Genomic DNA, 18002 nt, shown 5'->3' on the forward strand with positions numbered 1-18002 from the left:
TCTAGGATTCCAAGAGATTGCTGTATCTGATTACTCGAGAGTTTTAGGGGCTCTCTGGAATTTCTGTTGTGTCTCAGAATCTGCCAGTAAGATTCTGGACATTTTTCTGCAATGATACTGAGGGATTTGATGATCTCAATGTGACTATCAAGTGGCCATTCATCATTCCGTGCAATCTTTCTCAATATCTTGACGACTTCTTTCACATTTTCAGGATTCAAGGTACTTTGAAAATTCCTGAACATTTCCATAAGAGGATAGAAAATCCAAAGCAGGATTTTTGGCCGTTTGCTTCGATTACCAATAAATCTTCACTTGTCATGTACTCTTTCAGGAAAGATTCTTCCGGAGAAAACTTTGACTTTCCCAAGAATTTCAGGATCAATATCTGAAAGCTCTGAAAGGCACATTTCAGCAAAAAAATCCAAATTTCAAAATAAAAAACTTGTTAAATGATATAGCAAGCTGAACTTCGTACCAATTTGACAGCTGGCTAATTTGTACTGAGCCACAAATTTAATAAAATGCGTTATTTTCACTATAGCACAAGTTTCATTAAAGTTTCTGGGAGTCAGTACAGGATTCACTGAGGCTCTGAGGATGGAATTTGTGTGTAATTTCCACTAAAACGCTGAAAAACCACTTTGTTTTCATTTCAATTTGTAGGGTAAGTGTGACAAATTTCGGCATAGTTGCATGCAAGCGTCAAAGCCTTAAGTTTGAAATGTAATATTTTAAATACAAATTGATTTTTTTATTCTTTCTTCTGAAAGAGTGTTTCTTGGAACCTTGTAAAGAGTTTACAATCTTTATTTACTCTAAAATCATTCTTAATACATTTTAAAATGAATAAAAATATAGACACAGCTTTGGTGCCCTATTTCGGCCACCTTCATTCTCATAGTTCCTTGCCCTTCGGGAAGTCTTCCAATATCTTTTTACGCAATCTCGTTTGTCGTAGCTACATTTTTTGTTATCGTTTTGCATTGTATAATCTCTAGAGTACGTAAAATCTAAAAGTTCATGGAAATTCGAGGAACAAAAAAGGTGGCCGAAATTGCAAGCTGGCCGGAATTTGGCACACTTACTCTACTACTTTTTTTTTTAGTGTACCTTATTGCGAAATTTGGTACTGTCAAATTGGTACGTAGTTCAGGCTGCTGGTATTTATAAGAAAAGATCAGGACAACAGTTCTAAGTGTGAAAAGTAAATGAGTGGAATCAGTGTTAAACTTTTTTACATTCGTCGGAATTATACTTTAGCTTAAACGTATAAGATTGCTGTGCATGCATTGCCAATTTTTGGTGTTGGAAATTACTTATACATTTCATAAAACTATATCACAAATATGTCCGACGATGAAGACAGAGTATTTATTACACGCTCCACAAAAACCATTCACTATGGAACTTTGGAAGATTCCGAGAGACAAAGGCAATCTGTTGTATTGCAAGATGACACTGGTGATGATATAGACTCAAAATTATTTAAAGAATTAGGACAAATTCAAACGTCTAATGAGTATTTCGATTTAGAAGAAAATGAAATGTAAGTAATATATTTTAATTCGAAAAGTTGTATAATATATAGGTATATAATAAAATATATTACAGATCAAAAGATAAGGCTGCTCTCCTTGAAGAATTTGAGAGGCGTAAGAAAGCACGACAGATTAATGTTAGTACAGATGATGTGGAAGTTAAGAGGAACCTACGGCGGCTCAATGAGCCAATTTGTTTATTTGGAGAAGGGCCAGCTGAGAGGAGAAATCGTCTTCGAGAACTTTTGGCTTCGCTCGGGGAAAATGCATTTACACAAAAAGTGGTAGAGGAAGAAGAGCGAAAACAATTGCAGAAAGAGCAAGAGTCAACGTGGTACCATGAAGGTCCAGAGTCTTTGCGAGTGGCTCGTATATGGATTGCTAATTATTCTTTACCAAAAGCAAAACAACGCCTGCAGGTGGCTAAGGAATTGCTGAGTGTTCCCAGTGCCACAAAAGCCAGTCGCATGGTTGAGCTCCAAAAAAGACTTCAGTCGCTAGCCCCAATTTGCAGTCAAGTTGGCGATACACGGCCCATAAGTCATTGTAGCTTCAATGCCGACTCCAGTCTTCTGATGACATCCTCATGGTCAGGAATTTGTAAGCTCTGGAGTGTACCGAATTGTGAATTTATTCAAAATTTTCGTGGACATTCATGCCATGTGGGTGGTGTGGCCTTTCGAAATAATGTACCGCGCGATGCTATGAACGAAGTGGCAATGGCTTCTGGAGCAACAGATGGTACTGTAAAATTATGGGCATTTGGAAATGAAGAGTCTATCGCTGATATTATAGGCCACGTACCTCACCGAGTATCTAGATTGGCATTTCATCCCTCAGGGAGGTTTCTGGGAACAACATGCTATGATGCTTCTTGGAGACTATGGGATTTAGAACAGAAACAGGAAGTTCTACACCAGGAAGGACACGCCAAAGCTGTTCACTGCATAGCATTTCAGGATGATGGAAGTGTTTGCGTTACTGGGTTTGTATCTTATTTCTACAAATCGTAAAAAAAAAACAAGTGAAATAATATTTGTCTCTATTACAGAGGTTTAGATGCTTTTGGACGTGTTTGGGATTTGAGAACAGGTAGATGCATAATGTTTTTAGAGGGACACCTTAAATCTATATTTGGCGTGGATTTCTCTCCAAATGGTTTCCAAATGGCTACAGCAAGTGAGGATGATACATGCAAAATCTGGGATCTACGACGTCGTCAGTCGATATATACAATCCCAGCACATACTAACTTACTCTCTGATGTCAAATACCAGAAGAATTGTGGTGAATTTCTCGTTACAGCTAGCTACGATAATACTGCTAAGGTAAGTTTATTCTATTTTATTTTGATTTTTTGCATTTACCAGTGGAGACTGGGACAAAGCTATTTAAAACCAACATTTCATAATTCGATATCTTGCAAGACAAGGAAGACTAAAATTTCAAATTTTACCACAGACAGTCTTCATGAATCTCCTTAATCGTAATTTTTTTTAGGAGATTCAAGCAATAAAGGGACAGATAATCCTAACCGGCTTATGTAGGTGAGATTCTTAACGTGAGCTAACTCGGAGTGCATGCAAATTCGATTTAGAGTTGAAATTGTGAGTCGCCATTCAGTTATCTTGAATCAAATTCATGAAATTATACAAATTTTGTATTTAAACCAAAATATCAAGGATTTGGATGAACTGGCACAAAAGTGATATATGGGTGAAATGTAGACCAGAATGTACTCTATAATTTTCCTATAGAACATGATCTCATCGATTACTCAGAAGCCAAGATAAGCGAGGTTTTTTGTTTCTTAACTCGTTTTTTCATCCAGAGTGCCCCAAGTAGTCATTTGTTGAACTTCAACTATATCAAAGAATTGTTGTATTTTGTGGGACTTTTCATTTAAACCCCTATTTTAAGTGTCTTGGTGGAGTAGAGGCAGTCAAATTGGCATCTGAGTGATTTCAAAACGTTATTATGGGAAAAATCAATTTTTTCACACTTAAACGACAAAATCGGACAGATCCCATTATCTTATCGATAAATGATGTATGCACGAAATGTGGACACAAATGTTCTCTACAATTATGTCGAAGTAATCATCAAAATCGGTTCAGCGACAGTCGAGATAATTGAGGTTATGTGATATTGCAATTGGTTTTTCGACTGTGGCGCCCCTGGTGTTGGTCCCACGAAGTTCAAATATTCTAGAAAGTTGTAGCATTTGGTGAGATCTTTCGTTTAAGGCCTCATTCATCAAAATCGGTCACATAGAACCGGAGATATGATTTTTTGAATGTTGTGAACTTTGCCCCCTTATATCTCCGGTTCTATTAAAACCACAGCGCACATACGCACCATTTTGGAAACGTCCTAGACTGGACTACAACATACTAAAATTTCATTAACTTGCACAATGCCGTTTTTGAGAAAAGTGACTTTGAATTTCGATGAATTTTGACGCTATCACAGCGCCACCTGTGGTGACTTTTTGAACTTCCATCTGAAAGCGCTCATCGAGACGAAACCAAAAAGGTAAAATTTATGTCGCTATGTTAATTAGAACCGGAGATAGAGGCCGGTCAATGTTCGAACTTTGACCCCTTATAGCTCGGGTCAGGGGTTATGGATCGACTTAAGGTTTTTTTTGTTTGATAGGTATAATCAACGGCTACAACATACTAAAATTTCAGTCCGATTGCATAAGGAATTTTTGAGTTATTTAACTTTTAAGATTTAAAAATTTTCTTTTTAAAAAAAGCGCCCCTAGCGGTGGTTTTATGAACTTGCGATGTTAGAAGAGGAAGTGGCATTTCACGAGAGCTTTCCAAAAAGCCCTCACTTTTTAAATTCTGACAATTAGAACCGGAGTTATCGCCATTTTAAGAAAATTTTTTTGGACCCTTATAGCTCGGGTCAGGGGGGTCGGGGGACCTTAAGTTTGGTACTGATGGAAAGCTCTAAGGCCCAGCTATAACATACTAAAATTTGAGCCCGCTCGATGCCATAGGGGCGGAGCTATTGAGAAAACAAAAAAAGGGTGGTCTTCAAAATGGCAGAAGGAGGGGTGGGGGGTGGGGGGTCAATGCACCAAGTTGCAATTTTCATACGATATTTAACCTTTGCCAAAAACCGCAAGTCGATATCTTTTTTAGTTTAGGAGCTATTAAGCTCCAAAGAGCGGCCGGCCGGCCGGCCGGCCGGGAACGTAACTTAGCCCCCCATATATTCGTGATCAGGAAGTGGCGAAACACATTTTGGCCAAGTTTGAGCGCGATCGGACGACATGAAATTTTGTTAGGATTATAGTAGGTGAGATTGTTAAGAATCTCACCTAATATTGAAATTTTTAGCCGTATTTGGAATAATTTTTCTTGCAGAAAATACAAATTTTCCTTCACGGTAATGACCAACGCACAATAACTTTTGTTTAGTAAACATGTTTTTGACATTTCAATGAGAGTGAGTGAGATCTAGATTAGTCATCTCGCTCATTCTCATGGGAAATTTTGAAAACATGTTTACAAAACAAAAGTTATTGTGCGCTGGGCATAATAATCTGATCGAATTTCTTCTGATCATTTTTCTAACTACTCCCTTCCCGCCCCTCCCCAATTGCTTTAAAAACATTGTTTTCTTTGTGCTTTAAAAACATCTGAAAAACACGTTGAATATATAGAATATGAGAATAGAAGTGTAGGGGTAAACAAGGCAGATTAGCCACGTATATATAGTATTAGAGAGTGGTATCTTATAGTTTGCCTGCGAAGGAATATTGAGAAAACCACTAAATTTTTTCTATAAATATATGCTTCCTTTCCTATTCATTAAAATATTTATCAGCCTCATAGAAATATTTTATGTACAAATTATACGCTATAAAAAATCTCATTTGGTGGCTAATTCTACCGCGGTCTCCCCTACTTTCATATAAGTACATATACTAAGCGCCTTAAGCGCTATACAAATTAGGTGAGATTCTTAACAATCTCTTAGGTGAGATTCTTAACAATCTCACCTACTATAATCCTAACAAAATTTCATGTCGTCTGATCGACCTCAAACTTGGCCAAAATGTGTTTCGCCACTTCCTGATCACGAATATATATGTGGCTATTTTACGTTCGCGGCCGGCCGGCCGGCCGCTCTTTGGAGCTTAATAGCTCCTAAACTAAAAGAGATATCGACTTGCGGTTTTCGGCAAAGGTTATATCGGGTGAAAATTACAACTTGGTGCATTGACCCCCCACCCCCACCCCTCCTTCCGCCATTTTGAAGACCACCTTTTTTGTTTTCTCAATAGCTCAGCCCCTATGGCATCGATCGGGCTCAAATTTTAGTATGTTATAGCTGGGCCTTAGAGCTTTCCATCAATACCAAACTTAAGATCCCCCGACCCCCCTGACCCTAGCTATAAGGGTCCAAAAAATTTCTTAAAATGGCCATAACTCCTGTTCTAATTGTCAGAATTTAAAAAGTGAGGGCTTTTTGGAAAGCTCTCGTGAAATGCCACTTCCCCTTCTAACATCGCAAGTTCATAAAACCACCGCTAGGGGCGCTATTATTAAAAAGAAAATTTTTAAATCTTATAAGTTAAAAAACTCAAAAATTCCATTGTGCATCGGGCTGAAATTTTAGTATGTTGTAGCCGTTGATTATACCTATCAAACAAAAAAAAGCTTAAGTCGATCTAAAACCCCTGACCCGAGCTATAAGGGGTCAAAGTTCAAACATTGACCGGCCTCTATCTCCGGTTCTAATTAACGTAGCGACCTAAATTTTACCTTTTTGGTTTTGTCTCAATGAGCACTTTCAGATGGAAGTTCAAAAAGTCACCACAGGTGGCGCTGTGATAGCGTCAAAATTCATCGAAATTCAAAGTCACTTGTCTCAAAAACGGCATTGTGCAAGTTAATGAAATTTTAGTATGTTGTAGTCCAGTCTAGGACGTTTCCAAAATAGTGCGTATGTGCGCTGTGGTTAAAACAGAACCGGAGATATGAGGGATCAAATTTCACGAAATTCAAAAAATCATATCTCCGGTTCTATGTGACCGATTTTGATGAATGAGGGCTTAAACGAAAGATCTCACCAAATGCTACAACTTTCTAGAATATTTGAACTTCGTGGGACCAACACCATGGGCGCCACAGTCGAAAAACCAATTTCAATATCACATAACCTCAATTATCTCGACTGTCGCTGAACCGATTTTGATGATTACTTCAACATAATTGTAGAGCACATTTGTCTCTACATTTCGTCCATACATCATTTTCCACTCAGACTACGCTATCACTCCGATTTTGTCGTTTAAGTGTGAAAAAATTGATTTTTCCAATAATAACGGTTTGAAATCACTCATGCCAATTTGACTGCCTCTACTCCACCAAGATACTTAAAATAGGGGTTTAAATGGAAAGTCCCACAAAATACAACAATTCTTTGATATAGTTGAAGTTCAACAAATGACTACTTGGGGCACTCTGGATGAAAAAACGAGTTAAGAAACAAAAAACCTCGCTTATCTTGGCTTCTGAGTAATCGATGAGTTTAAGTTCTACGGCAAAATTATAGAGAACATTCTGGTCTACATTTCACCCATATAACACTTTTCTGTCAGTTCATCCAAATCCTTGATATTTTGGTTTAAATACAAAATTTGTATAATTTCACGAATTTGATTCAAGATAACTGAATGGCGACTCCCAACTTCAGCTCCAAATCGAATTTACATGCACTCCGAGTTAGCTCACGTTAAGAATCTCACCTACATAAGCCGGTTAGGATTATCTGTCCCTTTTCAAGATAATTTTCTGAGTTCTTAGTTAGAGTCAAATTAAAAAAAAAGAGTCTCAAGCATGCCGGGTGTCCCCTATATTATATTTTGTGTACATCCTTATGGTGTTTAACAAATTCATTATGTCTATAATTTTTTTTTTTCAGATTTGGTCGAATAGAACATGGCAACCACTGAAAACTCTTTCTGGACACGATAGTAAAGTCATGAGTGTAGATATTTCGCCAAATTCACAATATATTGCTACAACATCGTATGATCGAACATTTAAATTATGGTCACCAGAGTGATTTACGTAAAAAAAGCTAATCTTACTAATCTTCAGTAAAGTAGCATATGATGTTAAAAGATTTATTCATATCCAATAAACCAAATTAAGATTTATACAGCCCAAAGTATATCCTTCATACATATTTTTCTTTTTATTTCAAGGCTTCTATAGTTCTGATCACATTATTATTTAGTATTGAATATTTAATGAACCACCACTTATTATTATTATTGTCAAAACAAAAACAAGAAAAACAGATTTGCATTTATTGATATTCAAGAATATTACTATTATTTTTATATGATTTAGTTGATTCCGAAACAGCTTACTTTTTAAGTGTAGTTTTTAATAAAATTGTTTTAGATTTTATTAGAAAATGAGATTTTAATTAACCAAATTAACAGATCAACTAACCAAAATTTTCCCACAAAACTTGTCACAGGGAAAATTATATATTGATTGAAATTTTGATGAGTAAAGTCGATTGTCTTTTCCCTCTGAAGTTCTTAAAAATTGATTTCAGTCTACTAGAGATTATGTCCTGTGTTGAGTCGAATTGTGAAATGTATAAATTTATCAAGTAAAACTTTTCAAAGTTGTGACTGCAATTCTAAGATAATGGGAGAGAGGATATTACATTCACAAGAATGTCGGCTAAACATTAACTTTGTATACAGACAACAGAAACCACTTATGGGGCATTTTTCATCTGTTTTTGCATATAATGTAGAGTTAATCACTACTCTTTCCCTCCTATACCCGTAAAGCACTGAGGCGGTAATTCTAACATATACTGACAAAGCTCTGGAATTCTAAATGCTCTTTTATAACGAATGTTGTGTGTGTATTTAACTTTCCACACAAGTCCATAAAATGATACGTATTGTAATTATATTTTTTTCTCAAAAAGTTTAATTTATCTCACGTTTTTCATGAAAAAAGACTAGTGAAAGGATACGAAGATTTTTACTTGAAAATTTATTCTTGTAACTTATTCCATTCGTGGTGTCCTAGGTTTAAAGTTTAAACAAACAGTAAAAACTTGTAAAATATTACTACTTAAAAGTCAAGTTTATTTATATTTAGAAATTTTAAACCATTTTGGAACGTTGCGACTGCAATTGGCGGATGACTTTTGAAAATTATCTGGCACAGCTGCTTGTTTTGAGTTAGCATTATGAATTGAGTTTTCTTGATTAATTACATTTAACATCTCCTGATCATCATCACATACTGTTTGTTTTTCTGGTAAGCATTTTGGCAGCGGCAAACCACGACTTTTCATAGCGTGCAGAATTGCAGCATCGGGTGATGTTAAATTTTGTAGGAGATCCTTTTTAAGAAAACTCTTACAGGAGTTGTTCTTTTCTAGACCAAAATGTATGACAGCCTGTGGCACACAATGCAATTCCACTAGACGTGCATTTGGAAGCAATATCTTTTTTGGTGGTGTTGTAACTAGAACAAAAAATAGCAGATGCTCGGTCAGTAGATTAATTTGAATTAAAAGAAACACGGATTATTACTTATATTATTACAGTACTCTCTCAAATTCGGGCATTTGGGACCGAAATGTCAACTGAATTAGAGAGAAATTCGGGCGACAAGTGTTTTTGGAATGCAACGACTTTTTGTTCATTTGCATACTCATATTGAATTTACATGCTCATTGCTATTAAAATTGCATGAAAACCACTTAATAATGCAAAATCACATCAAAACTAAAATAAATCATGACAAATTTGAGCATATTTGCTTCATTTGATAATGATAATCGAACTTGAAAAATGTCAACAAACTATTTTCGAATTTAACTGCCGCCCGAATTAAAAAGTAGCCCGATCTTAAAAGAGCCGAATTAGCGAGAGTCTACTGTACTAGGACCACTAGGACAAGTAAAGGAGGAGAAGGAGCATATTATATATATATATATATATATATATATATATATATATATATATATATATATATCGACGGCTCCATTCTATACTATTCTAAGTCGACTTAGAATTATATTACTCCGAGAGATATGTTGTTCCTGGGACCGAGATCTACAACTGCTGAAAATTTGGTGGTCATCCGGCGTTCGGGTAACGAGATATTCAATTTTTTTCGAAAAAAAATACACGAGCAGCATAGGAAATCGCCAACTTCAAATGGCTCTCCTGAAATGTTGTCATTCTGAGATAGAATAGTATGGAATGGAACCGTCGATATATATAGCCAATTTCCGTACTCAGCTCACAGTACATATATATCCCTCCACAGAGATCAATATCATAAAATAGTAAATCACTCCTCACTTTTAAGATATTTCGTATAATTGCCGCGGCGAATGCAGAGAAAACTACAGATTTAGTTCTATGTATCTGAACTTTGGGTTCAACACCACAGACCACATGGCATAGGGTTGTATATATATATGTATATAAGAGTGTATATATATATATATATATATATATGTATATATATATACATATATATATATATATATATATATATATATATATATATATAATATATGTATTCGTTTCACGTATTAATTATTATATATTAATTAATATAATTAAATGTAGACTTACATAAGTAAAAACCTAACTCCTCATTTTCAAGATAAATTCTGGACAACTCTCATAACCTTTTCAATAGTATCAACGGGATTAAGTGTAACTTGTAGAATATACCGATCAGGAAATTTAATTCTGATTATTGTTTTTTTGTACTGCAGAAGTTTCAAAATCCTTTGATCATTCTCCATGTCTCGTAATTTAGCTGTGAGCATAGGAGCATTGTCGAGAGACTTTACTTGATCTTTTAGATCATTTAACAGTAAACGAACATCATCAACGCTTAAATCAAAAAATGAATCAGGGAGATCACTCTCTTGACGAACCCTTTGAAATGAATCGAGTGAAAATACCACTCCATCATTTTCTCCAATCTTAAATGAAAAAGAGATAATGAAATATATTAGATAATTTCGTGACGAATGAGAAAATTTAAACTTACAATTTTTATTTCTTCTTCTAATTTTTTGATTTCATCAATAAGTAATTCTTTAGCTTGTTCGGATTGCTTATTATTTTTATCTTCAAGTTTTTGTTTCTTAGTATCCGGACAACTTTTATCCCCTTCAGTTAATAGTGAAGTTACAGCCTTTAAATCTTTTTCTATATGTTCCTTGTATAGATCTTCTTTGGAGTTTTCAAAATCATCTACTTGCATTGGTTGTTCACGGATAAATGAACAATTTTTTGTTAAATCGATTTCCTCGTTGAATGATTTGTTTGCAATTGATGCTGAAACAACAGTCGAAATATCAAGTGACGATACATTTGCTTGCATTTTTATTTCTTCAGGATCCCTATTACGAAGTCTTAGCATAGCTTTTCCATATGTAAGTCCCAAAACTTTCAAATTCGTCGTTCCAAGGGCTGATCCATATATCTCTTTCCTCATATAAATTATTACTGGATTTTCTTTGAATTCTATTTCCTGTGGGCATAGATTGACTAATATATCTTGAAGAAATACGGATGGCGAAAAATTTCCAGAAAATCGTTTCCCTGACTCTGTGTGAATAACTATTTGTACATCAGTCTCTTTACGAACTTGGTTAGTCTCTTCTAGTTCAAGGAAACCATTATTGGGTAGCCCAGAAAATCTGAACATTGCAGATAAATCTACTGCTTTATTATGGTGCTTTAAACTGTATTGGTTGGGATCCAATTGAAACTTGCAGCAGACTTGTTCCAAGACCTACGAAAATTATATTTACGAACTTGCATAAATATAATAGAACTTATATTTACCTCCAATAATGTAGTGTTTAAAGTCAGTTTAATATTGTGCCTTCGTCCATTAGGAGTCAATATAGTCAGGAATTTATAAGACATCTTTTAACTCCTTTATTGATAGTTTTTACTAGAAAATTTGCAAATATAAAACCTGTTTGGGTAAATGTAAAGACAAAAACTGTCAAATCACTTCATGACATGACAAATGTGAGAATATGGCTGGCACACTTACGACTTTCAGGAATGGCGGACCCGAGTGAATCCGACAGTTTAACATAAAATAAAAGAAGAAGACTTTCAGGAAGAGAGTGCATATAGAATTATTTCTATTTCCTGCTCTGTGTATCTGGTACATACAAAATTTAGAAAAGATTTGTATACTAAACAAAACAGAAATTACAAATTAATAATTTTTCAGAAAATGGATGGAGAAATATTGGAAGGTTTCCTATGTCCAGTTTGCAAAGAAGACCTCAAGTCTCCGGAGAGACTAACCAATCACGTAGAACAACAACATGCAGAAGAACAGATTATCCTCAAATCCCTCAAGGAGATCTTCGGTTTTGCCAGAAAAAAAATTCTTAATTCAGAGGAATCAACCAACCTATCAAAGGCTCTTCTAGACTCTAGCCTTAGCTTGAAATCTAATATATTCGTTATGAGTAAAATAGACACGCCTTCAGAGGATATTATACAGGAAATAGGTGGAGAGTGTGATCATATAGCATACTTCAAAGCCGTGCGTAATCCTCGGCTTGAGCGTTATGCTACTGAAACAAATAAACTGGTCATTCGCTTACACAAACTGTTGAGAGATCGACCTCGGGATCCCATTCAAAGAAAAATGCATGAGCAAGAGAGAGTTCCATGGTTGGATGGGAAAGACGTAAAATTGTGTCCCAACTGTGCAAGAACTTTTCATTTTACACGGCGACAGCATCATTGTCGCTTGTGTGGAAGTATCATGTGTCACGATTGCTCGTACTTCTTAAGAATAGATGTTGCTGAATGTCTCTTAAATTCTTCAGGTGACTCTCCTACTGAAATGAAAGCCCTCACATCAGATAAAGAGGCAGATTATAACACATTACGGATTTGTGAACATTGCTTGCACCTTCTAGAAAACCGAAAAGAGATGCAGGATCGTACTACATTTAGTCCGCTTATAACACATCTTTATGACCATATACTAGAATTAAAGCACAACATAGCTCCAGACATACCCATCTATTGCAGAATTGTGTCTAGCTTATATGAAGGAGATTCCATATTTACTTTAGCTGATGCAAGCGCACTTAGAAGCAAAATAGGAATTGTAGCTGAACAGGTTCGTAATGACAGTCAAAATTTTAAAATGACATTGCAAGTTTTATAATTTTTTTCTTTTGTAGTTTATTCGAATAGTACATATTAAGCATGTATTTTCTTTTAATAGGTGGATAATACAAGTAAATCTATTTTGACGATTCCTGCACCTCAGGGAAGTCGTAGTGATGCGCTGAAAAAAGCTCTAAGACTCGCATGCGTGACATACATCAAAGAAGAATTGCTTTCACTTCCGCAATTACCTCTTGAAGATGAAATCGACCGTTTGCAACGTAAAAGATGTGAAGAAACTGAAATGCGTATAGAACAAGAAAGAGAAATGGCTACTCAAGCTCTTGAGCGTTACGAACAATCGCGTAATTTTTCATCAGGTACTACGACTCCATGTGCTCCATGTGCAGTCAAGGGATCTGCTGTAGCAAGTCTAGATAACTGGAGTGGTTATTATACTGATACGAGTGGCCCCAATAGTGATCCTTTGGTAGAACAAATTAATATTATTAAAGGGTATATAAAACAAGCCAGACAAGCGCTTCGGTTTGAAGAAGTAGCCACATTGGAAAAAAATTTACGTGAATTACAACAAGAATTTTATCACAGACAAAATTCACGACACTGATGAACAATTTCGATGTAAATTTTTTTCCATATATCTAATTTTACAATTTACAACCAAAATGCTTGTGACATTATTACACAACTTTTCCTATACATAACCTTATTTCTCACAAAATTTTTGACTGTACCAGTAGAGTCTCTCAAATCTGAATCTCTCAAATTCGAACGCCGTTTGGATTCAAAATGTCAATTGTGAGGTTATGTTAGAAAGTTCGTATTCTTGGTGAATGAAAATCATATTTATGTGCTTCATCCTGATTGTTTACATACATTATGGTCGTGTAAAATGAAAAGGAAGTATGTTACCACTAAGACTTGCGAGAAAGTACGGGAATTTGATTCAAAGTACAATTTAATCTCACACAAATTTCGTTAGTTTTGAAAAAATCGTTCGAATTTGGGAGGTGAGAAATGTCAAAAATACCCCCCGAGCGTTCGAATTTAGGAGACTCTACTGTATTTTATATAATACGTATATATAATCAAATATACGTATACAAATCAATACCCTCTCTAAAATTGGACAAAAATGCAGTCGGATACCGTAAGATAGGAAGGAAGATTGTCATGGATATAAGCATTGATTACCGGTAGGGGGAGATATAGACATGACATTATGGTGATTTAACTGCAATAGGTTGAACCACATTGAAGAGGGATAGATTCTCTATCAAGGACACCAATTTTTCTGTTTTTTAATCTAAACAGAAAAAAAATTGAATTTTTGAAACGATTTTTCTTCGCCCAGTCACAAAACTCGCATTCGACTGGCCTTCGGCCAACTTCAAGGAGCAACAGCGCTGAATCCGCTGAATCAGACTTATAGCACAGCTGTCATATCGAATTAGCGCACGTAAGTAAATTGTCAATGGAACGCAAAAATGCAAATTTTCCCAAAGTAGTTCATAAAAGATTTTACCTAAAGATGAGTATACCAGATTGGGGTGGAAATTCTTTGGAAGTTGCTGGAAATTTCATAGATCGACATTTTTAATGCCGTTCTTCTAGTTTATTAGAGGTAAGTGTAAAATTTCTATTTTACACACATAAGATAAATCAAATATTTTTCATAATTTTACAAAAAGTATAATTATTATAATTGCTGGTATATTGAAAATTAGTAATTATTTCTAATCTCAATTATCATCTAGGTGACTGGAGTCGCACAACACGGCATGGCAACGACAAGCGGTCTTAATGATTATGATTACCAAAATCTGTCAAGTCTCTCCCTAAATATGAAGCAACTTAACCAAGTTGCGACTATCAACAAAGTACCAATTCCTTCTGAGATTCTGGGGCACTTAAAAAACATTAAATGCCATTACATGATGGGCTTATTTCCCGAAATTGGCCGGGCATGGCTCACTATTGATTCAGACCATTCAGACATTTTCATTTGGGCATACGAAAACGACCGAGATGTTGCATATTTTGATGGCCTTATACGGGCTTCAGACCTAAGGCTTAGCCATATGGCTTAACTTCTCTAATATCTTATGAATCAAGATTTTTTAAAAAATATTGACTTAGGATTGGATTATTAAGGGCAAACGACCTATTACATTTTGAAAAATCAATAAAATCGGTTGCTTTTTAAGGTTTTGAGACCCTCAGGAACTGGGCTAAACCTCTAGTCTGAAGACGGTCTTAATCACCTTATCGTTAGCGTAGGCCTAGTCACACCAAAACCTAATGTGTTTGTGGCCGATGTTAAATATCTTCTTATTCTCACCACACCCATTGAGATCGTCATCTTGGGAGTGATGTTTGGAGACTATGCTAAAACAGTTTGCTCACCAAATAGATCGGTACATGGTGTGAAACCATTTGAGGAACTACATATCAGTCGACCAATCTTTGTCTTGAATACTGATAATGTATCGATCATAGCAATTGAGGGCACCGCTGATGGTAGAATTTTTCTTGGTGGATGTGATGGCAGTCTTTTTGAGTTACAATAATAAGCGGAATCCAATTGGTTTGGACGTCGATGCAAGAAGGTCAACCACTCACAAAGCCTAGTATCGTACATGGTCCCAGGATTTCTTAAAATATTTTCTGAAAATTATGCAGTGGCACATATCGCTATAGATAATAGCCGACAGATGTTGTACGTGCTATTTGAAAAAGGAGCAATCGAAGCATGGGAAATGGAATGCAATGATAATATTCGACGAGTAGGAAGAGTAACACATCGTGAAATTATTCAAGCAGCAGTGAACATGGTAAAGACTGTAGACCCAACAATTTTTAAAAATATCACAGCAATATGCCCACTGAACCTTGATGACAGTCCACACTTACACTTGATAGCTGTAACCCAGTCTGGTGTAAGATTTTATTTTTCCACAACTACTATCTTTACTACTAAGAGCACCTTGGAATCTATAAAGCCGCAAGGACTGTATCTCTTGCACATACGCCTCCCGCCAGGATACACTCCAAACACTCAAGTGGGGAAACCACGACAGGTATAATTTTTGCATGATAATCATATTTTGCAATTATAATTTTTTGTCATGAAAATTATTTTCTACAAGCAATTATTACGGTTTATATTTTTATTTTATTATTTTATTTAAGATAACGGAATTACTTCAATATAATTCTAATAGTTTGCCCTATGATCTCTTGCACAATATCATTCAAATTTTATTAGCTGTTGTAATATTATTCGAGATGTTTTTTTTAATTATTTCACTATAAATATATCTATAAAATATTGGTAATAAAACTTCCCGAATTGCAGTGGCAAATTTCTAAAACAGTCTCATTTCAATTTTTTTAATACCTTTAGGTAACAAACTCACTTATTTTAGAGAATTTTGTAAAATTTAGTGGTTGCTCTTGGGAACGTTGCCTTCTCAAGTTTTCGAAAAAATATCTAAATTTATCGTTTTTATCAAAAGGTACATTCGGCTTTTTACCACCATGGTTCTCTACTCATGGTGGCAACGTCCCAGCAAGATCAGGATTTGCTATGGTCTCTAAGCTCTGAACTCTTTCCTCATCGGCCTTACCTTACTGAATCTTCAACGGTAATGCAACTAGATGGACAAGTGTGTGCTTTAGCTCAGGTTAAGGACAAAGATTCTCACAATCTCACCATCTCACCTATGCGGGCAATTTATCAACCTACTAACTACTAAGATTGTTCTGCTCACGAATCAGGGTGCACATATTGTAGCTTTACTTAAACCGATGGATCTGTTGCAGCAATTATTGACAGCCTGTCGAGGTCCTCATCATGAGGCTGTAAAAGCTTACTTTCAGTCTCAGACAGAGGCCGAAGCTTGTGCCACAAGCCTCATGTTGGCGTGTACAGAAGCATCACGTAATTCAGAGATGGCCATTTGGGCTACACAGGCATTTTTTTTATATGGTGGAGAAGCACAGTATCGGCAAGCTGGACAATACAACACAAATAACACTTTTGCTGAACAACAGGGATCTCAGGTAATCAACACAATTTTTACTTCACGTCCAGCATCTGCCATTCAGCAAAGTCTTCTGCAGCAAACACAGTTACCTTCCGCTTCATGTAAATATTAACTTTAGTGTATTTTCTTTAGCGTCAACAATCGAGGTAACAAATGAAAATTTTTATTTTATTTTTATTTCAGTGCAAAATCTTAATACCCAATCAAACTTCACAATATCCCAAGCCGTAGACATGTGCAGCAATTTTCAGTATTCAGACAAACATACGGGACTGTACCTACATGTATCTCGCTTACTTTCTCCTATATGGAAGCATCGGTGTCTCTTACAGAATGCGCTTTTACGAGTTCTATCACACTTCAAGACTGTGGGCAGATCTTACTATACTTATAGAAGTATAGTACTTTATAGAATGTTCTAAATAGCATATTCAGATTCCCCGGAAAATTTTAACTTTAATTAAAAACAGAATAATTGTAATGCCTTTTATTAAGAAATTTTGTTAATATGATAGTATGGTAACTTCTTTCTAAGCAATAATGCGATCTAGTTTAACTTGAATATCTCGTAGGGAATTAATAAGATGTTGCGTATCTGGTTTCGTATAGAGTAAATTGAGACAAGATGAGATTAAATTCAGTGCTTTTGCTGTTGCACGACGGAGATTTCGTACTGATGTTTCTTTGCAAGTATCAATAAAAGTACCTACTAGTTGGGCAGCGGCGTCTACAAGGTACCATTCGTTGTGTTCTGTGAGCCAAATACGATCATTCATTGCCACCATGCGTGTGTAGATATCCAAAAGAGACTCAGTGTCTATTTTCATTGCAATCAAAGCTTCTGGTACTGGTGAAGATTGTAAATGGAGCTTACAGGCGCGTACCTCTAGTTCATACACGAGAAAAGATAGAGGAAAGCAATTTCCTGTATCACTATATTCACGCGCGAGGCATTGAAATTTTGTCAAAAGGCGCCTCATCCTTTCATCAGCACTTATTAATGGGCTAGCATTTAATTTTTCGTCGAAGATATGAGTCCATACAGCTTCAATAAGAACAGCATCGTTGTGGTGAGACACACTCAGAATTTTTAGTTTGCACTGCCAAAGATTGAAAGGTTCAGCAAATTCAATGTATAGTTGAGTCATATTGTATAGGTGGGAGTTGAGAAGTTTCACCTAAAATTGATAAAAATGAAATGTTGAA

General features: G+C 35.6%; 4 protein-coding genes and 1 pseudogene across 4 annotated transcripts in view; 3 read left to right on the top strand and 2 right to left on the bottom strand.

Moving 5' to 3' along the window:
* Positions 1-18002, bottom strand: part of LOC129801718 (rhodanese domain-containing protein CG4456) — an 887636-nt gene that overhangs the window by 825541 nt on the left and 44093 nt on the right. The gene's annotated exons all lie outside the window — the stretch shown is intronic.
* On the top strand, positions 463-7989 carry LOC129801691 (U4/U6 small nuclear ribonucleoprotein Prp4). Its single transcript, XM_055846970.1, has 5 exons — positions 463-667; positions 1109-1549; positions 1615-2526; positions 2593-2869; positions 7488-7989. Exons 2-5 carry the CDS (start codon positions 1350-1352, stop codon positions 7629-7631), a joined length of 1533 nt encoding a protein of 510 aa, XP_055702945.1. The 5' UTR covers positions 463-667; positions 1109-1349; the 3' UTR covers positions 7632-7989.
* Positions 8576-11508, bottom strand: LOC129801705 (tether containing UBX domain for GLUT4). Its single transcript, XM_055846987.1, has 4 exons — positions 11425-11508; positions 10622-11371; positions 10195-10553; positions 8576-9070 (listed from the first exon to the last, which is right to left on the bottom strand). Exons 1-3 carry the CDS (start codon positions 11506-11508, stop codon positions 10221-10223), a joined length of 1167 nt encoding a protein of 388 aa, XP_055702962.1. The 3' UTR covers positions 8576-9070; positions 10195-10220.
* On the top strand, positions 11831-13858 carry LOC129801697 (rabenosyn-5). Its single transcript, XM_055846980.1, has 3 exons — positions 11831-12736; positions 12845-13477; positions 13799-13858. Exons 1-2 carry the CDS (start codon positions 11831-11833, stop codon positions 13352-13354), a joined length of 1416 nt encoding a protein of 471 aa, XP_055702955.1. The 3' UTR covers positions 13355-13477; positions 13799-13858.
* Positions 13883-17190, top strand: LOC129800990 (nuclear pore complex protein Nup154-like; annotated as a pseudogene).

The sequence above is a fragment of the Phlebotomus papatasi genome, chromosome 2 (genome assembly GCF_024763615.1).
Source record: "Phlebotomus papatasi isolate M1 chromosome 2, Ppap_2.1, whole genome shotgun sequence".
Classification (NCBI taxonomy): Eukaryota; Metazoa; Arthropoda; class Insecta; order Diptera; family Psychodidae; genus Phlebotomus; species Phlebotomus papatasi.

What these genes read in the sequence shown, in the direction of transcription:
- LOC129801691 (XM_055846970.1), top strand. Translation starts at nt 1,350, where the DNA reads ATGTCCGACGATGAAGACAGAGTATTTATTACACGCTCCACAAAAACC. An exon ending in GATTTAGAAGAAAATGAAAT is followed by an intron (nt 1,550 to 1,614) that starts GTAAGTAATATA and finishes AATATATTACAG; the next exon opens with ATCAAAAGATAAGGCTGCTC. An exon ending in GGAAGTGTTTGCGTTACTGG is followed by an intron (nt 2,527 to 2,592) that starts GTTTGTATCTTA and finishes TCTCTATTACAG; the next exon opens with AGGTTTAGATGCTTTTGGAC.
- LOC129801705 (XM_055846987.1), bottom strand. Translation starts at nt 11,508, where the DNA reads ATGTCTTATAAATTCCTGACTATATTGACTCCTAATGGACGAAGGCAC. An exon ending in TAAACACTACATTATTGGAG is followed by an intron (nt 11,372 to 11,424) that starts GTAAATATAAGT and finishes TAATTTTCGTAG; the next exon opens with GTCTTGGAACAAGTCTGCTG. An exon ending in TAGAAGAAGAAATAAAAATT is followed by an intron (nt 10,554 to 10,621) that starts GTAAGTTTAAAT and finishes TTTTCATTTAAG; the next exon opens with ATTGGAGAAAATGATGGAGT.
- LOC129801697 (XM_055846980.1), top strand. Translation starts at nt 11,831, where the DNA reads ATGGATGGAGAAATATTGGAAGGTTTCCTATGTCCAGTTTGCAAAGAA. An exon ending in TAGGAATTGTAGCTGAACAG is followed by an intron (nt 12,737 to 12,844) that starts GTTCGTAATGAC and finishes TTCTTTTAATAG; the next exon opens with GTGGATAATACAAGTAAATC.